Source organism: Artemia sp. Qi Xiang Cuo, chromosome 12 (assembly GCF_049724085.1).
Source record: "Artemia sp. Qi Xiang Cuo chromosome 12, ASM4972408v1, whole genome shotgun sequence".
Taxonomy (NCBI): domain Eukaryota; kingdom Metazoa; phylum Arthropoda; class Branchiopoda; order Anostraca; family Artemiidae; genus Artemia; species Artemia sp. Qi Xiang Cuo.
The window spans coordinates 47,073,724-47,092,778 of NC_142805.1; the positions used below are offsets into that span (position 1 = coordinate 47,073,724).

At 37.1% G+C, this 19,055-nt stretch overlaps 1 protein-coding gene across 1 annotated transcript in view; it reads right to left on the reverse strand.

The window, feature by feature from the left end:
* Nucleotides 1-19,055, reverse strand: part of Prp3 (pre-mRNA processing factor 3) — a 57,436-nt gene that overhangs the window by 37,167 nt on the left and 1,214 nt on the right. The window contains exons 2-3 of the mRNA XM_089098266.1: nucleotides 1,436-1,632; nucleotides 237-374 (exon numbers count right to left, since the gene is read on the reverse strand). Of these exons, the coding sequence (XP_088954392.1) occupies nucleotides 237-374; nucleotides 1,436-1,632 (335 nt within the window). The remainder of the gene's footprint in view (nucleotides 1-236; nucleotides 375-1,435; nucleotides 1,633-19,055) is intronic.

A 19,055-nucleotide genomic window follows, 5' to 3' on the forward strand; every position in this document is an offset into this window, starting at 1 on the left:
ATTTTTATTAATGGTATAGAGTCTACATGCGGCTTCAAGGCTTTAATTTTTTTTATACAGGGTTTTCTGCAATAGGAAAATAATAGGATTCGAAATTTTCCAAGATAGTGATGACACTGAAACACACTATTTCATTTAGAAAAAACAAAAGGGAGATTTTAATCAAAGATAAGATGAGCTAACCAAATGCAATATTTTGGATTCCTGAGTTTCAATCTATAAATAATATTAATTACCTGAAGCTCTTGAATTTTTCTTGCTTTATCTTCAGCAGAAGCATTTGCTGCAGGAGCTCCAATATGTATACCAGAAGCCTGAAGAGCTCTCTTTCTCTCTTCAATCATACGCTGTGCACTTGCCATCATTTCTTTGATCTAAAACGAAAAAAATATATAAAAGAAATGCAGTATTAAGCTATGCGCTAACAAGAAGATACAGAAAAAGAAACAATACTATTTGTTGTACCTACTATTACATATCTGGAACAAACCAGCATGTAGTATGAGCATGAGAAAATCTCCCAAGACTTATTGGAGGAACAGTACCTGCAGGGTTGTCAGAGCCCTATCCCCCCCCCCAACCTCTCAAGGAAATCTCTTATATCCTTTCAAAATTTGGGTTATGTGCTTTTAAAAAAAAAAAACATTTATTAAATAAAGTCGCGAAAACGCCAATTTGTAGTTTTCCAACTTCGAGAAGAGGATTCAGTAAGTTTAATGTTCATAATTTCCTTAGTCTTTATAAGCCTATTGAAGAATGTAACTGTTCAACTTGGTTTCCATTTAATATTACAGATAAGCAAAGAGCCAAGAAAATATAGAGACGGGCGACTAATAATATACTTTATCAGCAAGGATAAGGTGAGAGGAGGCCCCTCAAATACAAAATAATTTATATTCCTTTTAAGCTTTAATGTTGCTATTTACTTTCATTTGAAACAAATTTAATAGCTGTAAATCTGAGATAAAAAAAAAACATGGGGGACAATAGACCTATTTCAAGCTATCTACAAAACTAATTTGTTGAAAGAGAATATTTTTACTTGAATCCATGCATGGGATATACAAAATTGACCATCCATCTAATTCTTCCCAGAAAAATACATACGAGATAAGCCTAGTAATTATGTATTACTGATTAGATGCACTTATTTGTACACATATTCATTTACCAGCTAATTAAAAATATACTTCACCCTGCTTACTGATAAGCTTTTTGACAATCACATGATTTTTAAAAAAGCAAGGACAAAAACCGAAATCAACATGCGCAAAAATTTACGAAAATAGAGAATAGGACTCGACCGCTAAAAGATTTCCTGCGTATTGTAATTGAGTATGTGGTTTACTGAAAACACTGAAAAATAGGTTGAGATTGAAAATTTTGAAGCAAAAAATTTACATAAATAAAACTAAAAGGAGTGACAAATACTAACCTGAATTGCAGTAAGTTGACCAGGGCTAGGTTTCCCAGGTTCTGGAATAGCATCTTCCCTCCTTTTCTTACTTGTTAAATTTTCTGAATCTTCTTTTGGTCGTTTTCTACTGTTTAAATTTAAATCACGAATCATCTCAAACATTCTTTCTGACAATTTCTTTGCATCTGATTTATCTAGATATTGCTCTAGTTTACCTAAAATCGAATAGAAATTATAATGAGAAAAACTAAGGGCTTGTTGCAGGAAGGCACAATGGAACAAGAGTACCTTGCAGTTTCCTTCAATTTCATACATTCTTAAAATTCCCTTTTTTCGAAGGCTTAAGTAAACAAGGGCTGACAAGAACACCAGCAAAACAAGGCTAAATCCAACAAACAACTGAACATTTGCAGTATATTGTACACAAGCATACATGAAGGAATAGGGAGAAAAAATCCATTACTGCAGTAAAAATTGCCTCTCCAAATACAAACTCCGGAAAATTTGATCCTAATTTTCCTTTGTAGCTACATTTTCTAAGGCTTGAATCTGTCTTACAATTATTGTGGTAGTTTTTTAATATCAACAATTAACAAACAACTTAACATAAACACGTCCCCACCAAATGCCACAACATGCATATGGGGAAGGACTGAACATTGTAGTTGGTATGTAGTTGAAACTTTCAGGGATGGCATTAATGCCTAAATTAATGCCTTGGTATGAATTTTCAAGCTCCTGCTTCTACTCCTTACTTACACGGCATGGGATTCCCAAAAATTGATCTATAGTCTCTAAATTTTGACTAGGAAAGAAATTTTTGGTTTCACTTGGATTCTACTCTAAGTCCTTGAAGCCACCTTACCAAGGGCTACTTTCGAGGAAAAACAAGCAGTAAGCTAGTGCTGAGATAAGGCCACAGTTTTTCCCTACTCTGATTCTAAGCCCAATTCCACTTGCATTCTCAGATCATAATTCCGATTCCACAGATACTTATCACTTCCAATTTTTATGATATCAATAACAATGCAAGAATTTAGATAGCCACAGTAGGGGTGCCAATTTCCCCCTCCTTCTTTAATTTTTACAAGTTTTATAATGATAACACAGGATTTCTGCAAGGTATGTGCCCTAAAGAGGATGAAGGGGTGGAGTTGGATACTTTAAAAGACCTTCCCAGGGCATATCTAGGATAGGCTCAGGCAACATTCCTGACGATAAATAAAAGTTCAAATAGGGATAAAATCCTTTTAATAGACAGTGATGATAGAAATTCACAAAAATACCAGATATTTCGGTCACATATACAGTGACCGTCATCAGTAGTAAAACTACTGATAGTTTTACTACTGATGACGGTCACTGTATATGTGACCGAAATATCTGGTATTTTTGTGAATTTCTATCATCACTGTCTATTAAAAGGATTTTATCCCTATTTGAAGTTTTATTTATCGTCATGGAAAGGCAGTGTGGTCTCCGAAATTATCAACATTCCTGAAAGTTTTATTCACCTAACCCTAGATCTAGAATCAAGAATAACCTAAGACCCTCTAGAATCTTATCATAGGAAGCATTTTATCAAGACTTTTTTTTTTAATTGCTAAATTTTGGTATTATTAACTGACCACTGATAAAAAAAAAAAAAAAAAAAAAAAAAAAAAAAAAAAAACAATGCAAACCAACAAAATTATTAGAGTTTGTACATATCATAGGGCTATATCTGGTTCCACAAAGGAAGAGGGAACTGGGATGCACTAGCAAGGGCAGAGATTAATACATTTAGAAAAAGAGTGAAGAGGTATATAAAGCTGAATTTTCACCTTTTAGCTAGCAGACGAATTGAGAAACTCCAAATTTTCCAGAAATGGTAGAGGAAGGTGCTTCAAAACAACTTCCCCTGAGCCAGTTTAGGCTCTGGACCAGTCTCTATAAATTTCATTCATCTAGCTCAACTGATATCCTGCAGAATGTTGCTGGATGGGCAATCGCGTGTTACTACTTCCTTTGTGTGGACTCAGGGGCACCCCAGCTGAATCTCTACTCCATGTCTCTCCAGTCACCGTCCACTGACTTCTTGAATGCTTTGATGGATTTTGCCTGGACTGTTGCTTCACTTAGAGAGTTCCACTTGGGAAACAAATCAGGCAGCAAAAAAGTTGCTTTGTTGAAGGTGTTTATGGGTGAACTGTTTGAGGATCCCCTGGTGATTTTTCATTCAGCTAGAGAAAAAAGGGCATTTTCTGCATCTGCATCCAAAAACTTTCTTCACCATTATTATGTCTCCACACTTTCTCCTGTTAGATAAAGTTGACAGATTCCTTATACTGTAGGTATTTGAAGTTGTTTGGAAGCTCATGAGCTTCCTTTGGACTCTCATGAGTGCATGTTTGTAAATTTTATAGTGGAGGGTGGCAACTATCAATCCAAGTTCAAGTTCTGGACATACCAATGCTGTGTACAGCTACTTTATAATTTTAGCTTTTCTAGTGGTAATGTTGTTTTTTTTATCAGTCTAAGTGCCATGTTGGCTCCTGCAATCTGGTGCTAAACATATCTGAGGAACTTTAATCTACTATCTATGATAATACCAATAGCCATACTTGTATTTGACACTGTCAGCTATTGTTTTTCTGCTTGTGCTGGACAACATGGAATATTTGTGGTATGGGTTTCTTTGACCAGGATGAAGTACAATACACTTATCTGCATTAAATTCCGGAGCCCATGGCTTGCACCAGCTCCACAGATTGTCAATATCTGTTTGTACTGATACTGCACATTGTTCTTTGCAGGTCCAATCAGTTTATCTTGATTCCTCTATAGGTCCAATCAGTTTAGGGTAGTATTATAACTGGTAAAATTGGTCACAGTAAAATTGGATATTTTACCTTAATTTTACAGACCCCGTAAAATCGGTATTTTACCCATTTTACCGGTATTTTACTGGTATCTTACATATTTTACTTACATTTTACGAGGGCTTGCAATTTTCACAGCACAAAAGCGCAAAGTGGCTGGCAGTATCAGGTTTGGATGTAATTTTGTTTTGTGTATAGCTGTATAATTATAATTTTAAAATGGTGAAATATTAGCTGAAATAAAATTATATTAGTTCTGTGACCTGTTAAAGACAAAAAGGGCTATAAGGAGGATTGACATATGTTTGATCTCAGTTTCAATTCTCATTCAGCAAACATCTAAAAAGCAGATTATAGTTCAATCAGTGCAGACGAATAAAACAGCCCTTTTCTCAATTTTAAACAAAGCTGTTGGACAAGTTTTTATGAACTTATTTTCCAATCTCTCTCAATCACTTGACAAATGAAGGTAGTTTATAGGCTAGTGATGAAATAAAAGAAACAAGTTTTTTTTCAACTGAAAGTAAGGAGCAACATTAAAACTTAAAACGAACAGGAATTATTATGTATATGATGGGCGTTGTCCCCTCCTCAACACCTCGCTCTTTACACCAAGTTTTTTTTTATTACTTTTAAATAAAGCTTCTTATTGTTCTAATTAAACGACTGTTGTGCTTCAGGAGTCATTCTTAAAGAATTGGGACAAAATTCAGACTTTAGCATAAAGAGGGAGGTGTTGAGGAGAAGGCAATTCCCTTCATATACATAGTAATTTCTGTTTGTTTTAGGTTTTAATGTTGCTCCTTACTTTCAGCTGAAGAAACTTGTCTTGTTATTTAATTTCTTATCGTTTTTTAAATAATGCCAGGAAATCTGGCCCCCTCTCCATGGAGAAATCCCCTCCCCACGGACCTATCCGCCTGATAATTCAATCTCAGTGGAAATTTACACCAGACTATTACCCTTAACAACTACACGCGTAGAATTGAGACGAAAAAAGAGAAAGCAAGACATATAATAAGAATATTGTATGGAATTCTGGCAAATTCCCCCAGTGTATAATTTCCCCTGACATGTTCAACCGCAAATGACCTACTTTCCGTTTAGCCCTAGACGGTTGGCCAAAAAAGGACAATCTTTCACAATTTGTCATCCTTCATCTGCAGAACGTGCCCTAGCCATCTTAACCTTTCCCTCATTATAGCCATAGAAAGCAGGATTGAACCAGACTTTTCGTACAGCCTACTGTTTGAAATACAGTCAGTCAGCTGAGTACCTAGAACAATCCATAGGCAATTTCTCTGGAAAAAATCTAGCAAATCTTCATCCGCTCTTTGGAGAGCCCATGCGTCAGAGCCATGTTTGACAAATCTCATCACTGTAGCTTCCAATATTCTAATCTTGGTTTACAGACTTATCTTCCTGTTCTTCCAAACTTTTTTTTAACTTTGAAAAAAGACCCTGAGCCTTGGCTATTCTAATTTTAACATCTTCACTGCTCCCATTGTATTTACTAATAATACTACTTTTAAATAGTAATAATAATTTTTTTCAGTAAATATTGTATATTGTTGGTATGTGTGTAGCACATGGTTACCGCTAGAAAAACAGTGTAACCATTCACGGCTTTAGGCATCCGTGAATAACTTCTAAGGCGAGAGAGGAATTTAAGACAGTTTTTGGAGGCTCCCACCTGTCCAGAGTCTCAGGCAAGTGATCCAAAACTTGAAAAATTTGAAATTTGCTCAGATTGATGTACTGGGCTTAGGCAATTAAGAGATAGTTTATGATAAGTGATTGGAGATGGTGTTTATCCATGAAAAAGATAGAACCAGAGATGAGAAAGTGGGGCACCCACCTGCCCTAGAGACTCAGGCAAGTGACCCAAAAAATTGTAACATTTGTGAAAAATTGAAATTTTCTCTGAATGTGGGTCTGAGCTTAGGCAACGAATAGGTACTATTTGGAAGATAAAGATGGCTTTAAACAATTGTTTGCCTGTTGTTTCAAGCAAATTAATGGTACTATGTCAATTCTAAATTGTTGGTCAACCTTCTTAAGACCATAGGCGGGTGTGCCTTGTCTGTCCCTCATTCCAGGCAATCTAATGGTTCTATGTCAATTTTAAATTCTTGGTCAACATGCCTGAGACTCTAGGCAGGCGCGCCTTTCCAAGAACTAACAAACAAGTATGTGTCCAATAAGAGTCATGCTTACTTCCACTATTTACCCATGCTGCAGCCATCATTTAAACATTTGCCTCTCAATTACTTGGACTATCTGTCTTGGCTCTTCTCTTTCTACAATTAGCCATGTCTTGATGCGACCTACTACAAAAGTACTTGATAACTTCAATTCAAACCACCCTGACCTTGGCTATTCTACTTTTAACATCTTCACTGCTCCCGCTATATTTACTAATAATACTACTTTTCAGTAAAAGAAAAGAAAAAAATACACTTAGATAAACATAGAAAACAAAACAAACAGATACTGTACTATATGGGCCTAGAAACCAACTGAAACATGAAAAACAGCTCACTTATAAACAAAATATGGTTATTCTCAGCAATCCAGACCTTCTTATTAAGAATGTAATATCCACGCTTGTTGGTAACAGTGACCATGTTGTAAATGTTTTAGACTTTCGATTGCTTACTAAACAAGCTTCTTCTAAGCAACAAAATATATGCCAATTACAAACTAGTCTATAAAAAACTTGCCAATGTCAGTTGGAAACAGCTTACTACTGATGATATTGCTGTGAGTTGGTCTAATATGAAAACTGAAATTCTGCATTCTGAAAAGCCTTGCACCAGAATTTTTGGGCAAAACAGGCCACAATTTTACCTTTTTAACTACTAAATAAGCAAATTAATTAATAGTAAACTTCAAGCATGGAATCACTACAGTAATAAGACAACTTCAGAGAATTATCCTGTCTTCAAAACTTTTCATCACCAGCAACTAAGCAAATCAAGGAGTTGAAGCGAAAGTTTGAGGAGAAATTGGCTGAGAATATTAGGGATAACCCTAAATCTTTTGGGCATTATGCCTCTCAAAAATATCACAGCACATGTACAGTCCCTAATACTCTGCATAATAATCAACCTGTTACTGATCTTGACCTTAAAGTTGAAATTTTCAAACAATAATTCCTATCTGTTTTTTCCTCCAATTACAGTATTGTTTTCCCCCTCTACCTATATATGTATCATAGGCAGCACAATTGCGCTGCCTAAGTAAAGAACAATGTTGGCACAATGTATTTTTTTTTTGTTCTAGACCAGGGCACTTTGTATCAAAGGAATTGTAGTAGAAACTTCAAAAGGGCTCATTCGGTTGGAAATTGGAGTGGCTAGTGCCCTTTTTAATAGTCGAAAGTGATTGGAAGGCAACTAACACCCCTTCCACACCCACCATTTCACCAAACACATCCAATCAAAATTTTGAGATAGCCATTTTGTTCAGCATAGTTGATTTCCAAATAGAAAATATTTTTTTGAAGAGGACACTCCCCCACAGCCCTCAGGGCAAGGGTTGTAAGTTATGCCCTGGGAAATATAAGATTTTTATAGAAAGCATTGTCATAGAAACTTTAAAAAAGACTCATTCGATTGGAAGGCAACTAACCCCCCTCTCATGCCCACCTTTTCCCCAAACACATCCAATCAAAATTTTGAGATAGCCATTTTGTTCAACGTGGTTGGAAGTTCTAGTAATTAGGTCTTTGAGGATGATAGCCCCCTCAGAGCCCACAGGGTAAGGGTTATAAATTAAACCCTGGGGGCATATAAGGTTTTTATAGAAAACTTTGTTTTAGAAATTTGAAAAAGGCCGCATTTGATTGAAAATTCAAAGGGCTAGTGCCCTTTTTAATAATTGAAAGTGATTGGAGCAAAACTAACCCACCTCTCACGCCCACATTTCCCCAAACACATACAATCAAAATTTTTAGATAGCCATTTTGTTCAATACAGTTGAAAGTTTTGGAAATTAGGTCTTTAAGGATGACAACCCCCCCCCCCCCCCCCACAGCTCTCAGGGAAAGGGTTGTAAGTTATGCCCCAGGCGCATATAAGGTTTTTATAGAGTGTTGTAATATAAACTTCAAAGACTTTGAAGGGTTAGTGCCCTTTTTGTTAGTCAAAAGTGATTTGAGAAAAACTAACACCCCTCCCACTCCCACCATTTCCCCAAAAACATCCAATACAAATTTTGAGATAGCCATTTTGTTCAATGTAGTTGAAAAGTCCAGAAATTATGTCTTAAAGGATAACACTCCCTCCAGATTCCTCAGCACAAGGGTTGTAAGTTATACCCTGGGGGCATATAGGGTTTTATAGAAAGCGTTGTCATTGAACCTTCAAAAAGGGCTCATTTGATTGGAAATTGAAAGCACTAGTGCCTTATTTAATAGTCAAAAATGATTTGACAGCAACTAACGTTCCTCTCAAGCCTACCATTTCCCCAAACACATCCAATCAAAATTTTGAGATGGACATTTTGTTCAACATAGTTGAAAGTTCTGTAAATTAGGTCTTTACCAGCGTTGTCGTAGAAACTTCAAAAAGGACTCATTCAATTGTGAATTGAAAGGCTTACTGCCCTAAATAGTCAAAAGCAATCAGAGGCAAATGCTCCCCCTACCCATCATTTTCCCAAACACTTCTGATCAACATTTTGATATAGCAATTTTATTGAACGTAGTTGAAGGGTCTGGAAATTATGTTTTTGAGTATGACAACCCCCAACAGCCCTCAAGGCTAAGGTTGTAAGATATGTAAGTGCTGTGGAAAAACTTCAAAAAGGGCTCTTTCAATTGGAAATTGAGAGGGCTATTGCCCTTTTTAATAGTCAAGAGAACTTAGCTTGAGAATCACATCCCCCCCCCCAACATACATCATTTCCCCAAACTTTTCTGATCAACATTTTAATATGCCCATTTTGTTCAACGTAGTGAAATGGTCTGGGAATAATGTCTTTGAGGATGATCATCTTCCCCCTCGATCCGTCAGGGCAAGGATCGTAAGTTATGCCTTTGGGGCATAGAACGTTTTTATAGAAAGTTTTGTTGTAGAAGCTTCAAAAAGGGCTCATTTGATTGGAAATTGAGAGGACTAGTGCCTTTTTTATTAGTCAAAAGTGATGAGAGGGTTAATGCCACCCTCCACGCCTATAATCTCCCCAGACACTTCCAATCAAAATTTTGATATAGCCATTATGTTCAGTCTATCAGAAAGGTCTGGAAATTATGTCTTTGAGGATAACAAATCCCCCACAACCCTCAAGGCAATGTTTGTAAGCAATGCCTTGGAGATAAATAGGGGTATTATAGAAAGTGTGGTCACACAAACTTCAAAGGGGGCTTGCTGAAATGGTAATCAGGTACTCTAGTGCTCTTTTAAGAGTTAAAGTAACCAGAGGGTAGCTAACCTTTTGCCCCTACACCACGTCATATTGTCCCAAAATGCGTCTAATAGAAATTTTGAGATAGCAATTCTATTCAAAATAGTCTAAATATCATACTTAGACAAGGCTTTTGGGGTTGAAACAAACCCCAGAGATTAAGGGCAAGGGTTGTAAGTTATGCCCAGGGGATATTGAAGGTTTTTATGGAAGGGATGGTTGTTTAACATCAAAAGAGGCTAAGCCTTTGTCCCTGAAATATACTATGTCAATATAAAACGAATAGAAATTAATAAAAAAAAACTTTTTGCACAAAATAAGTTTTTCAAAAAAAAGTAAAGAACTCCATTAAACCTAATGTTAAATATTATACCAATATTCAAGCCTATGGGGAGTGCCGCCCTATTTTCACTCTTTGTCATGGGAGTGCTAGGCAGTAGAATAAAATTGGGATTGCATTGTGGCAAGCTTTTTTAGCACTCTGTCCAAACTGCCATTGGATAAAATTGAGGTTGATTTGTTTAAGCTCCTCCATGGAAGTTTTGTCAACCAAATGTCAGCCTAAAGGTTATGCAAGACAGAAAGGAGAAAATCTCACATTAACTAAATATGACTGGATTTTTAAGAAAAAAGGCTACAGAGTTCAAAGATTATCTGCACATTTATACTGATGGATCCCTAGCAGGGAATAAACCAGCCATGGCAGCAATAATCTCACACACCTCTCTGTCCCTTCAAAAGCCTCTCCCATTAGACTCCCCAGTTTTGACAGCTGAACTAATGGCAATAGTCAAATCACTAAAGGCAGTAAAAAATATACCTTCCCACTTCAGCAAAGTAGCAATCATTACAGATTCTCAGACTGCTCTTAAACTAATGAAAACCTTAACCTGGAATGCAAAGGACACTGATTTGCAAGAGATAAGAGAACAGCTTGATTCTCTATTTAAGATTGACATAGCAGTGGCTTTCCAGCATACTCCTAGCCATGTAGGCATCTACTATAACATAAAAGTAGACAGTCTTGCCACAGAGACTGCAAAGTCTATCAACCCACAGCTTGCTCAAAAATATTCAATCACACTTAGAGATGTAATCAGAAACCACCATCCTTAGAGAAAGCCTCCTCCTTCTCTGGTTCCAATTTTCAAAGAGCCTGAAATAAATGAAATATCTGTCTTGGCTTTTCTCTGTCTACAATTGGCCATGTCTTGATGCAACCTATGCAACCTACTGCAAAATGCTTGGTAACTTTAATTCAACTGATAACTTACTTTAAATAAAAAGCTTAGCAGTGATACTGAGACAAGAAGAATACAGATGGAAGCAGCATAGTGACCCTAGTTGTAGACTCTGCAACTTGACTGAAGAAACTTTGCAACACCTTCTCTTTGAATGCACTGCAAGTAATTAGGTTTTTTTATGGTTGTGATTTTGTGAAATTTGAGTGAAATAGTGCAGTTGGAAGCCAAAAGGAGCCTGTTTAGGATTCTAACAGCTTTTTTAAGAAGAAGATTATTAAACAACTTGGAGCATTACTTGCTCTTCCTATTTCAGTTTGCATTGGTTCTTCTGGGTTTGGAATTCCTAACTTTATTTTTCTCCCTTATAATATTGACAAGTCTTTCTGTGGTTCTGGTAGTGGGGTGCACAGGGTTCTGAATTTGACTGTGGTTTTGCTGCCTCATCAATGCTTTGTAATCTTTGTTTTTCTTGGTGCTTCGCTTTTTGCATTAGCAATTAGGCAACTTGAGCTGCTGAGGTCAGAACTTGTAGCTGAATTTTTGGTTTTTTAACCTTTCTCCATAGATTTTCTATTTGAGTGACAAGGCTTATCTGTTTTTGTAGAAGGGTTGTCTGTTTCACAGGCTGTCAGCTGTCTCCTTGTATTTGGTGTTTGTTCAACTAACCATTTCTGTGTTAACACTGCAGGTGATTCTAGCATATGAAATTTGGAAAAGTCTTGTATTTCTTCCAGTTTTTCTGCTTCTTTAGATTTATCCTCTTGTTTATTATCTCTTGAACCGCTTGGTTGTCTTTGGAATTTTCCTTTCTCACTTTCATCACTACTACCATTTCTGTGTTAACACTGCAGGTGATTCTAGCATATGAAATTTGGAAAAGTCTTGTATTTCTTCCAGTTTTTCTGCTTCTTTAGGTTTATCCTTTTGTTTATTATCTCTTGAACCACTTGGTTGTCTTTGGAACTTTCCTTTCTCACTTTCATCACTACTATCAGATGGGCATTGGACCTTACTCATTTTCTCTTGTTGGATGTGGAAAGATTGTAGCCAGGAGCAGGCCAAATATCCTTTCCACTCTTCCCAACTATTTTGGTCATTAAAAAGGTCATAAAATTGACATGGCCTCCTTACATAGATGGGTGTAATTGCTTTGGTTTTCTCTTCAACTGAAGAAATAGGTTCAGATTTCCATGGTTTTGAAAAAAAATCCTTTTTTCATTTGGTTGTTGTGTACTGTCTTCAGTCTGTTTTTTTGTGGTGCTTAAAAACATATGGTAAGTAATTTGGTAGTTGCTTCATTATTCTAAAAGGTCCAGCCCATTTAGGTTTTAACTTCTTTGTTCCTTCTAAGTTTTTTTTTTTTTGTACATAAACTAAATTTACTAGGGCATATGCTGTCTAATCTTTACTTTCCTTGTCATATTTTCTTTTTGTGTTGCCTTTGCATTTTCCATAGCTTTTTTCAAGTGCATAATCATTTCTTGTTTATATAGATCTAGGTTGTAATATGTTCTGTCATCTTCTATCAACTCAATACAAATCCTTGGGTCTCTTAAATGTTATAAAAAAAATAGTGTTTCATTTAAAAGGCATGAATATGCAGTATTCATTGCAAAGACTCCAAAACTTAAATGACTGACTAAATTATGACTAAATTATGTCTTGGGAAGGTATTTTGAAGTACCCACCTCTACTCCTTCTCTCTCTAGAGTGCAGTGACATTTACAAATCTCTGTGTAATGAAATTGAAACTTGTATAACAAATCTTCTACTTAAATGAAGTACAAGCAAACTGTTTTCAGCTTCACAACTTTTCTCAATCCTAATTTATGAGATTTCAAAGATCTACAAATACATTTCCTAACTATAGAAAGAACCCATTGATATGGCTTTTGATTCTACTTAAATAACAGGAATTGCACTTTCAAAACTAAAACCAGAGAAAACAAAACTGATAACTGAAAATTAAGGTAAAATGTTGTTTTGTCAAAATTTAAATAGGTAATAGACCTGTCAAGAAGGCAATTTTCTAATATTTAGAAATCAGAAGAGGGTTAACACAAAAGCTTGGCAGTACCTTCCAGTAAAATTCTACTATAACTACTTTTGGCTATCTTGTAAAGGGGTTAGGTTAGGATAATGAAACTGTCAGGGATGGGTCTACAGGCTAAAGCATGTCCCAGGAAAGTATTTGAAGTACCTACCTCCACTCCTTCTCCCTCTAGGGGGTCCTGAAATTTGCCTACATGATAGGGTAAAGGTACCAATGATTTGACAGTTTTTGTAAAAAACCAGTTTTTCTACTCTAGAAGTCTTAATTTAAAGACTTTTGGTTTGAAAAGGGTTTCAGTATGTAGGAAAAACATCTAGGAATCTAACTGTTTGATGAGAAGTTTGAAGTTTTGTCTGGAAAGGGTACAAAACTCCAATTTTCCGAAATTATAGCATTTTCACCTATAAATTCAACACAACAAAAAAGTTACCTGTTTTTGACGCAAGTCGGAACCCAATTCAACACCCATATTGGGTGTCGAACCAATGATTTGACAGTTTTTGTAAAAAAAAAACAGTTTTTCTACTCTAGAAGTCTTAATTTAAAAACTTTCGGTTTGAAAGGAGTTTCAGTATGTAAGAAAAACATCTAGGAATTTAACAGTTTAATGAGAAGTTTGAAGTTTTGTCTGGAAAGGGTACAAAACTCCAATTTTCCGAAATTATAATATTTTCACCTACAAATTCAACACCCGGTAACAAACAAGTTACCTGTTTTCAACGCAAGTCGGAACCCAATTTGACACCTATCTAAATACTTGGGGAATACTTGTGGGCAGAACCTGGTGTATTTGACACATATATTCTTGTTTCTTTGTTTTTCTTCAACTTCATTTAATGTATAAAAGTATAAAAGACTATGCAAAAAGTAGAAGTAATAAAACTGACAAAATCGTTTCAAGTATGTAGTATTTGGTATAACAAAATTGGTACAAAATATTTTAATGTACATTATTAAATACAAATAGTATTTAGTATAACAAAATTGTTTCACTAGCATTTCGGAAGGGATAGGGTCTAGGAAAACGGGAGTGGATTTCAAGAAATTTATTTGATTTAGTGGATTTTATTTTCATATGCAGATTCTTAGCTTCGTCTAAAACATAAGCCTGCGCTTCATTTCGTGTAATGTTATGTATTTGATAAAATTTGAATTTTTTATTTGGATGAAGGCTAAATAAGGGTATAATCTAAAATATCTGGGGGGGGGGGGCAAAATCAGGTCAGGGGGGGGGGGGGCAAAACGAGGTCTGGGGGGGCAACTGCCCCCCCTGCCCCATATCAATTTACGCCCCTGCATGGTATGAGGCCAAGCGGCAGTTCCTAAAATGATGTAAAAATCCAGTGTATCTAAGTAGCCTAAAACTTCAAAGTTTAAAAAAAACCTTTTGTTTAAATGTTCTTTCATCTGAAATATTATTAGAAATAATAATCATCAAAATCTCTCATTGCACAGAAAGCACCCGTAAATTTGACAGCTATTTTGGTGCCTATGGTTTTGTCAGTGGATCCTGGAATTTTGACACCTATTATTTCTCATCTGTTATACATGTTCAGTGAAGTTTTGACAAAGTTACCTATATTTCGACAGGGCCTGTTGCTGTCTGTCCAAAATTTTGACAAGGTTACTACAAGATATTCACCAAAGAAATAAATCCCTTGATAGAAGCCGATATTTATGCTTGAATGCGGCTGAAGGAACATTTTTAGTCTGCCAGTCTGCCACTACATTGAACAAGAATTTTTGACACTTGGAACCTAGTTTCAACAATGCAATTTCTGTTGCCATTTTCATTTAATTTTATCAAGAAAAAGTTAATGTGGCTACATTTCAGAGAAGATCAGATGTATCTCAACACATTGGCACTTATCCCAACTTTTTCTTGCAATAAATAACCAAGTAATGACAGTTTGTGAAATATATTGATTTAATTGCTTTGCTTGCTTTGCTTTTGTGTTGTTTGCTTATGCTTATGCACTTTATTTATAGGTGTTGGGTCTCCATTAAATAATTGAATTCAACTCTTTACCCGAAGATAGAATACATTACATGGTGTCAGAATGGACAGCACATCCTATCCAACAATTGATTGGTCGTCAGCCAATCTCAAAGCCTCGTGGAAGCGATTTTGCCAGCATGCTGAACTGATGTTCACAGGACCCTTGTCCGGAAAAGCTGATGCTGTGAAGTGCTCCTACTTGCTGATATGGGTAGGACAAAAAGGCCGAGATATATTTAACACATTCCAGATTCCAGAAGTAGACAAAAATAAAGTGGATGTATATCTGAGAAAATTCAGTGAGCATGTTGAACCCAGTTCCAATCCCATATTTTCCCGATTCGCTTTTCACAAACGAAATCAGAAAGAAGGAGAGACAATTTAATCATGTGACATCTCTGAAGTTACTGGCCCTCGATTGTAGTTTCGGAGATAGTTCGGACAAAATGGTGAGAGACAGACTGGTGTTTCGAGTACAGAGTGACCGGATAAGAGAAAGACTATTGAGTGAAGGTGGAATGCTTACACTAGCAAAAGCTATTGATATTAGCCGTGCAATTGAAACAGTTGTGGAGACCCATGCACAGATGAGAAATGAACAAAGTACTAGTGCTGTAAAGCAAGAAGTGGAAGCCACACGCAAAAAAAAAGGGTTGCCAAAGACAATGAGGCCAAACTGCTACTTCTGTGGGAACCAGTACTCCCGCGGACACAAATGCCCCGCAAAAGGGAAGATCTGTTCCAAGTGTCGGAAGCCAAATCATTTTGCAAAAGTTTGCAAAAGCAGGTCTGTCAACGAAATTGAAGCCCTGCCAGCTGAGAACGAAGGAAACAACGAATACTTCATCGAGTCTGTTGACAGCAGAACCGATTCAGTCCAAAAGCCGATGATTAAAGTTAACCTACCTGAATACTGACGAGAAATAACCTTCAAAATTGATACAGGGGCGGCTGATGCAAACGCTCTCCCAGCAAGTGAATTTAGATCCCTAAAACCAAGACCTACCTTGCTTCCCAACAAAGATATCCTGACAAGCTACAGTGGATGCAGCCTTGAAGTACTTGGAATTGCACAGATTATGATTCAGTATAAGGACCGAGAACCGCCGGTCCATGTGTTCCATGTTGTTGAAACCCACAAAGGACCAATCCTTAGTAGACACACGAGCGAACAGATGAACTTGATCAAGTTTGTGCTTAGCATGTCACGTAGCATGACTGATGACCCAGCCACGGTTTCAACCAGACCTGAAATACAACAGATCCTCGAGGAATATGATGATGTCTTCCAAGGTATTGGGACGTTGCCTGGAAATTGTCACATTTACCTGAAAGAAGGATCTGTTCCGACAGTCCAGCCACCAAAAAGAGTTCCTTATGCCCTTCAGCCAAAGCTAAAAGAAGAACTAGACAGATTAGAAAATCTTGGCATCATAGAGAAGGTACAAAAACCGACAGACTGGGTGAATTCAATTGTCCTTGTAAAGAAACCAGACGGAAAAATCCGAATTTGTCTAGATCCAGTGGACTTAAACAAATGTATCAAGCGTCCTTACCACCCCATTCCTAGCTTTGATGATGTAGCAGTGAGATGTGCTGGAGCAGAAAGATTTTTCAAAACCGACGCTAGAAATGGTTACTGGTCAATGGTTTTAGACGAGGAATCTGCTGACCTCACTACATTCAGCACAACATTTGGAAGATACCGCTTCAAGAGATATCCTTTCGGGCTCATATCAGCCCAGGATGAGTACCAAAAACGAATGGAAGAGGCGTTTGAAGGTATTGACATTGGTCTGATTGTAGATGATGTTGCTGGAATGGCTGAAAGTACAACAGATCATGATAGGAAACTAAGGACATTTATGCAGAGGGCTCGTGAAAAAGGCATCAAGTTCAATAAAGAGAAATGCATTTTTGATGCCGTAGCCATTCCCTACTTTGGACATATACTGACAAAGGGAGGTATGGAACCAGACCCTAACAAAATTAAGGCAATGAAAGAAATGCCAGCCCCCAAGAACAAAGATGAATTGCAGACTCTTCTAGGGATGTACAACTATTTGTCGAGGTACATTCCTGGCCTCTCTACCCTAAACCAGCCACTTAGGGACCTGGCCAAAGCAAAGGAGTTCAAGTGGAAAGTAGTACACAACGATGCCCGAGTCAAAATCTAGGAAGCCATTTGCAGCAACCTCGCCTATTTTGATACCAAAAGTGCCCAGGTGGAAGTGATAACAGACGCATCAAAACACGGGCTAGGTGCTCAACTGGTTGCGGATCACGCCACAATAGCCTTTGCTTCTAGATCTCTTAGTGACACAGAAAAACGGTACTCACAAATCGAGAAGGAGCTTCTGGGAATTGTGTTTGCCTGCACACATTTCCATCAATATATTTGTGGTAGAAAGATCACTGTGACAACGGATCACAAACCTTTAGAGGCGATATTGTCCAAACCAATAAATAGGGCACCCCACCGATTGCAAAGAATGATGCTAGTGCTCCAGTAGTATGAACTGTCATTCCAGTATCGTCCCGGCAAAGAAATCCCGGTAGCTGATGCCTTATCACGAATGCACTTACCTGACCAAGACCCAGAAATTCAAATTGAAGGAGAAGTAGCCATCCATGCGTTCTTTAGAGATATTCCAGTAAGCAGAAACAAACTAGAGGAAGTCCGTGAGGAAACCCTAAGAGATGTTGAGCTAAAAACACTGTCAGACATAGTCGAATCTGGCTGGCCTAACGACCGAAGAGATGTACCATCTATCGCTCTTCCATTCTGGAACTACAGAGACGAGCTGGTTATCAACGATGGTATTATACTGAAAGGCGAACGCATTGTTGTGCCTAAGGCACTGCGTGGAGACATACTGCGACAGCTTCATTTGTCACACGTTGGCATTGTAAAAACAAAAGAAAGAGCTCGTAGCTCTGTATTTTGGCCTAACATCACGAAAGATATCACGCAGCTAGTATCTGGTTGCAAAATATGCGCCATGCATCAAATGGATCAACAGAAAGAGCCATTGATATCCTCAGAGGGTCCCCAGTATCCATTCCAACACGTAGGCCTGGACATCTTTACATTCAGTGGTATGGAATACCTAATCACCGTAGACTATTATAGTAGATTTTTCGAGGTGGATAAACTTGCCATTTCAAACTCACAGCAAGTGATCTCGAAATTAAAAATGCATTTCGCCAGATATGGCATACCAGACATTACATACCTGAAAAATTGTCAGGAGCTCCTTTTGTGTTGAAAACAGGAAACTGACCAAATTGAATGTTCTTTTCTTATCTGGGTGTACTGGATATAGTGTCCACATTTCGCACCATTGAAATATAACAACGGCTCCAAGAGATGGCGTTCTAAGTCCCGGCTAAGCAGAGCTATCCCGTTTTGAAGGAAAATTTTAACAGTGGTTCCAAAATTGCACTGTCGAATCATCGGTGCCTTTAGCCTAGGTCTAGCCCACGGTTCATATAACTATCCAGTAAGCTTATTGCAGATCATTTCTGGTCTTTGTTCTTGGTGCAAACAAAAAGCTCCTCCCACTTATTTCTGCATTAGCAGGAATGCGGGTTAGTCTGTTTCTGATTGTTTCCAACAAAGTGCATTATTTGTAATAGCGGGTTTCCACTTGTTTCCAATTAGATCACAGTCTGACTTGTCTACCCATGAAAAGATCTGACTTTGCTTATGTTTATATCTGCAAAAACGTTCTCCGGAGCACTCGCACCCCGGTCCAGGTTTTTATAATGGGTGAGATAGAGAATGATCATACTGGATAATTATATGAACTGTGGTCTAGCCTATACCTGATGAAATTTTGACAAAACAATATTTTACCTTAATTTCCAGTTATCAGTTTCTTTTTCTCTGGCTGTAGTTCTGAAAATGCAATTCCTGTTATCTGAGTTCAATTTTGAGTCATATCAATGTTTTTTTTTTAATTTAGGAAATGTATTGGTATATCTTTAAAACCTTATAAATTGAAATTGAACCAAGTTGTGAAGCTGAAAATAATTTTGTTGTACTTCATTCAAGCAGAAGATTACTTTA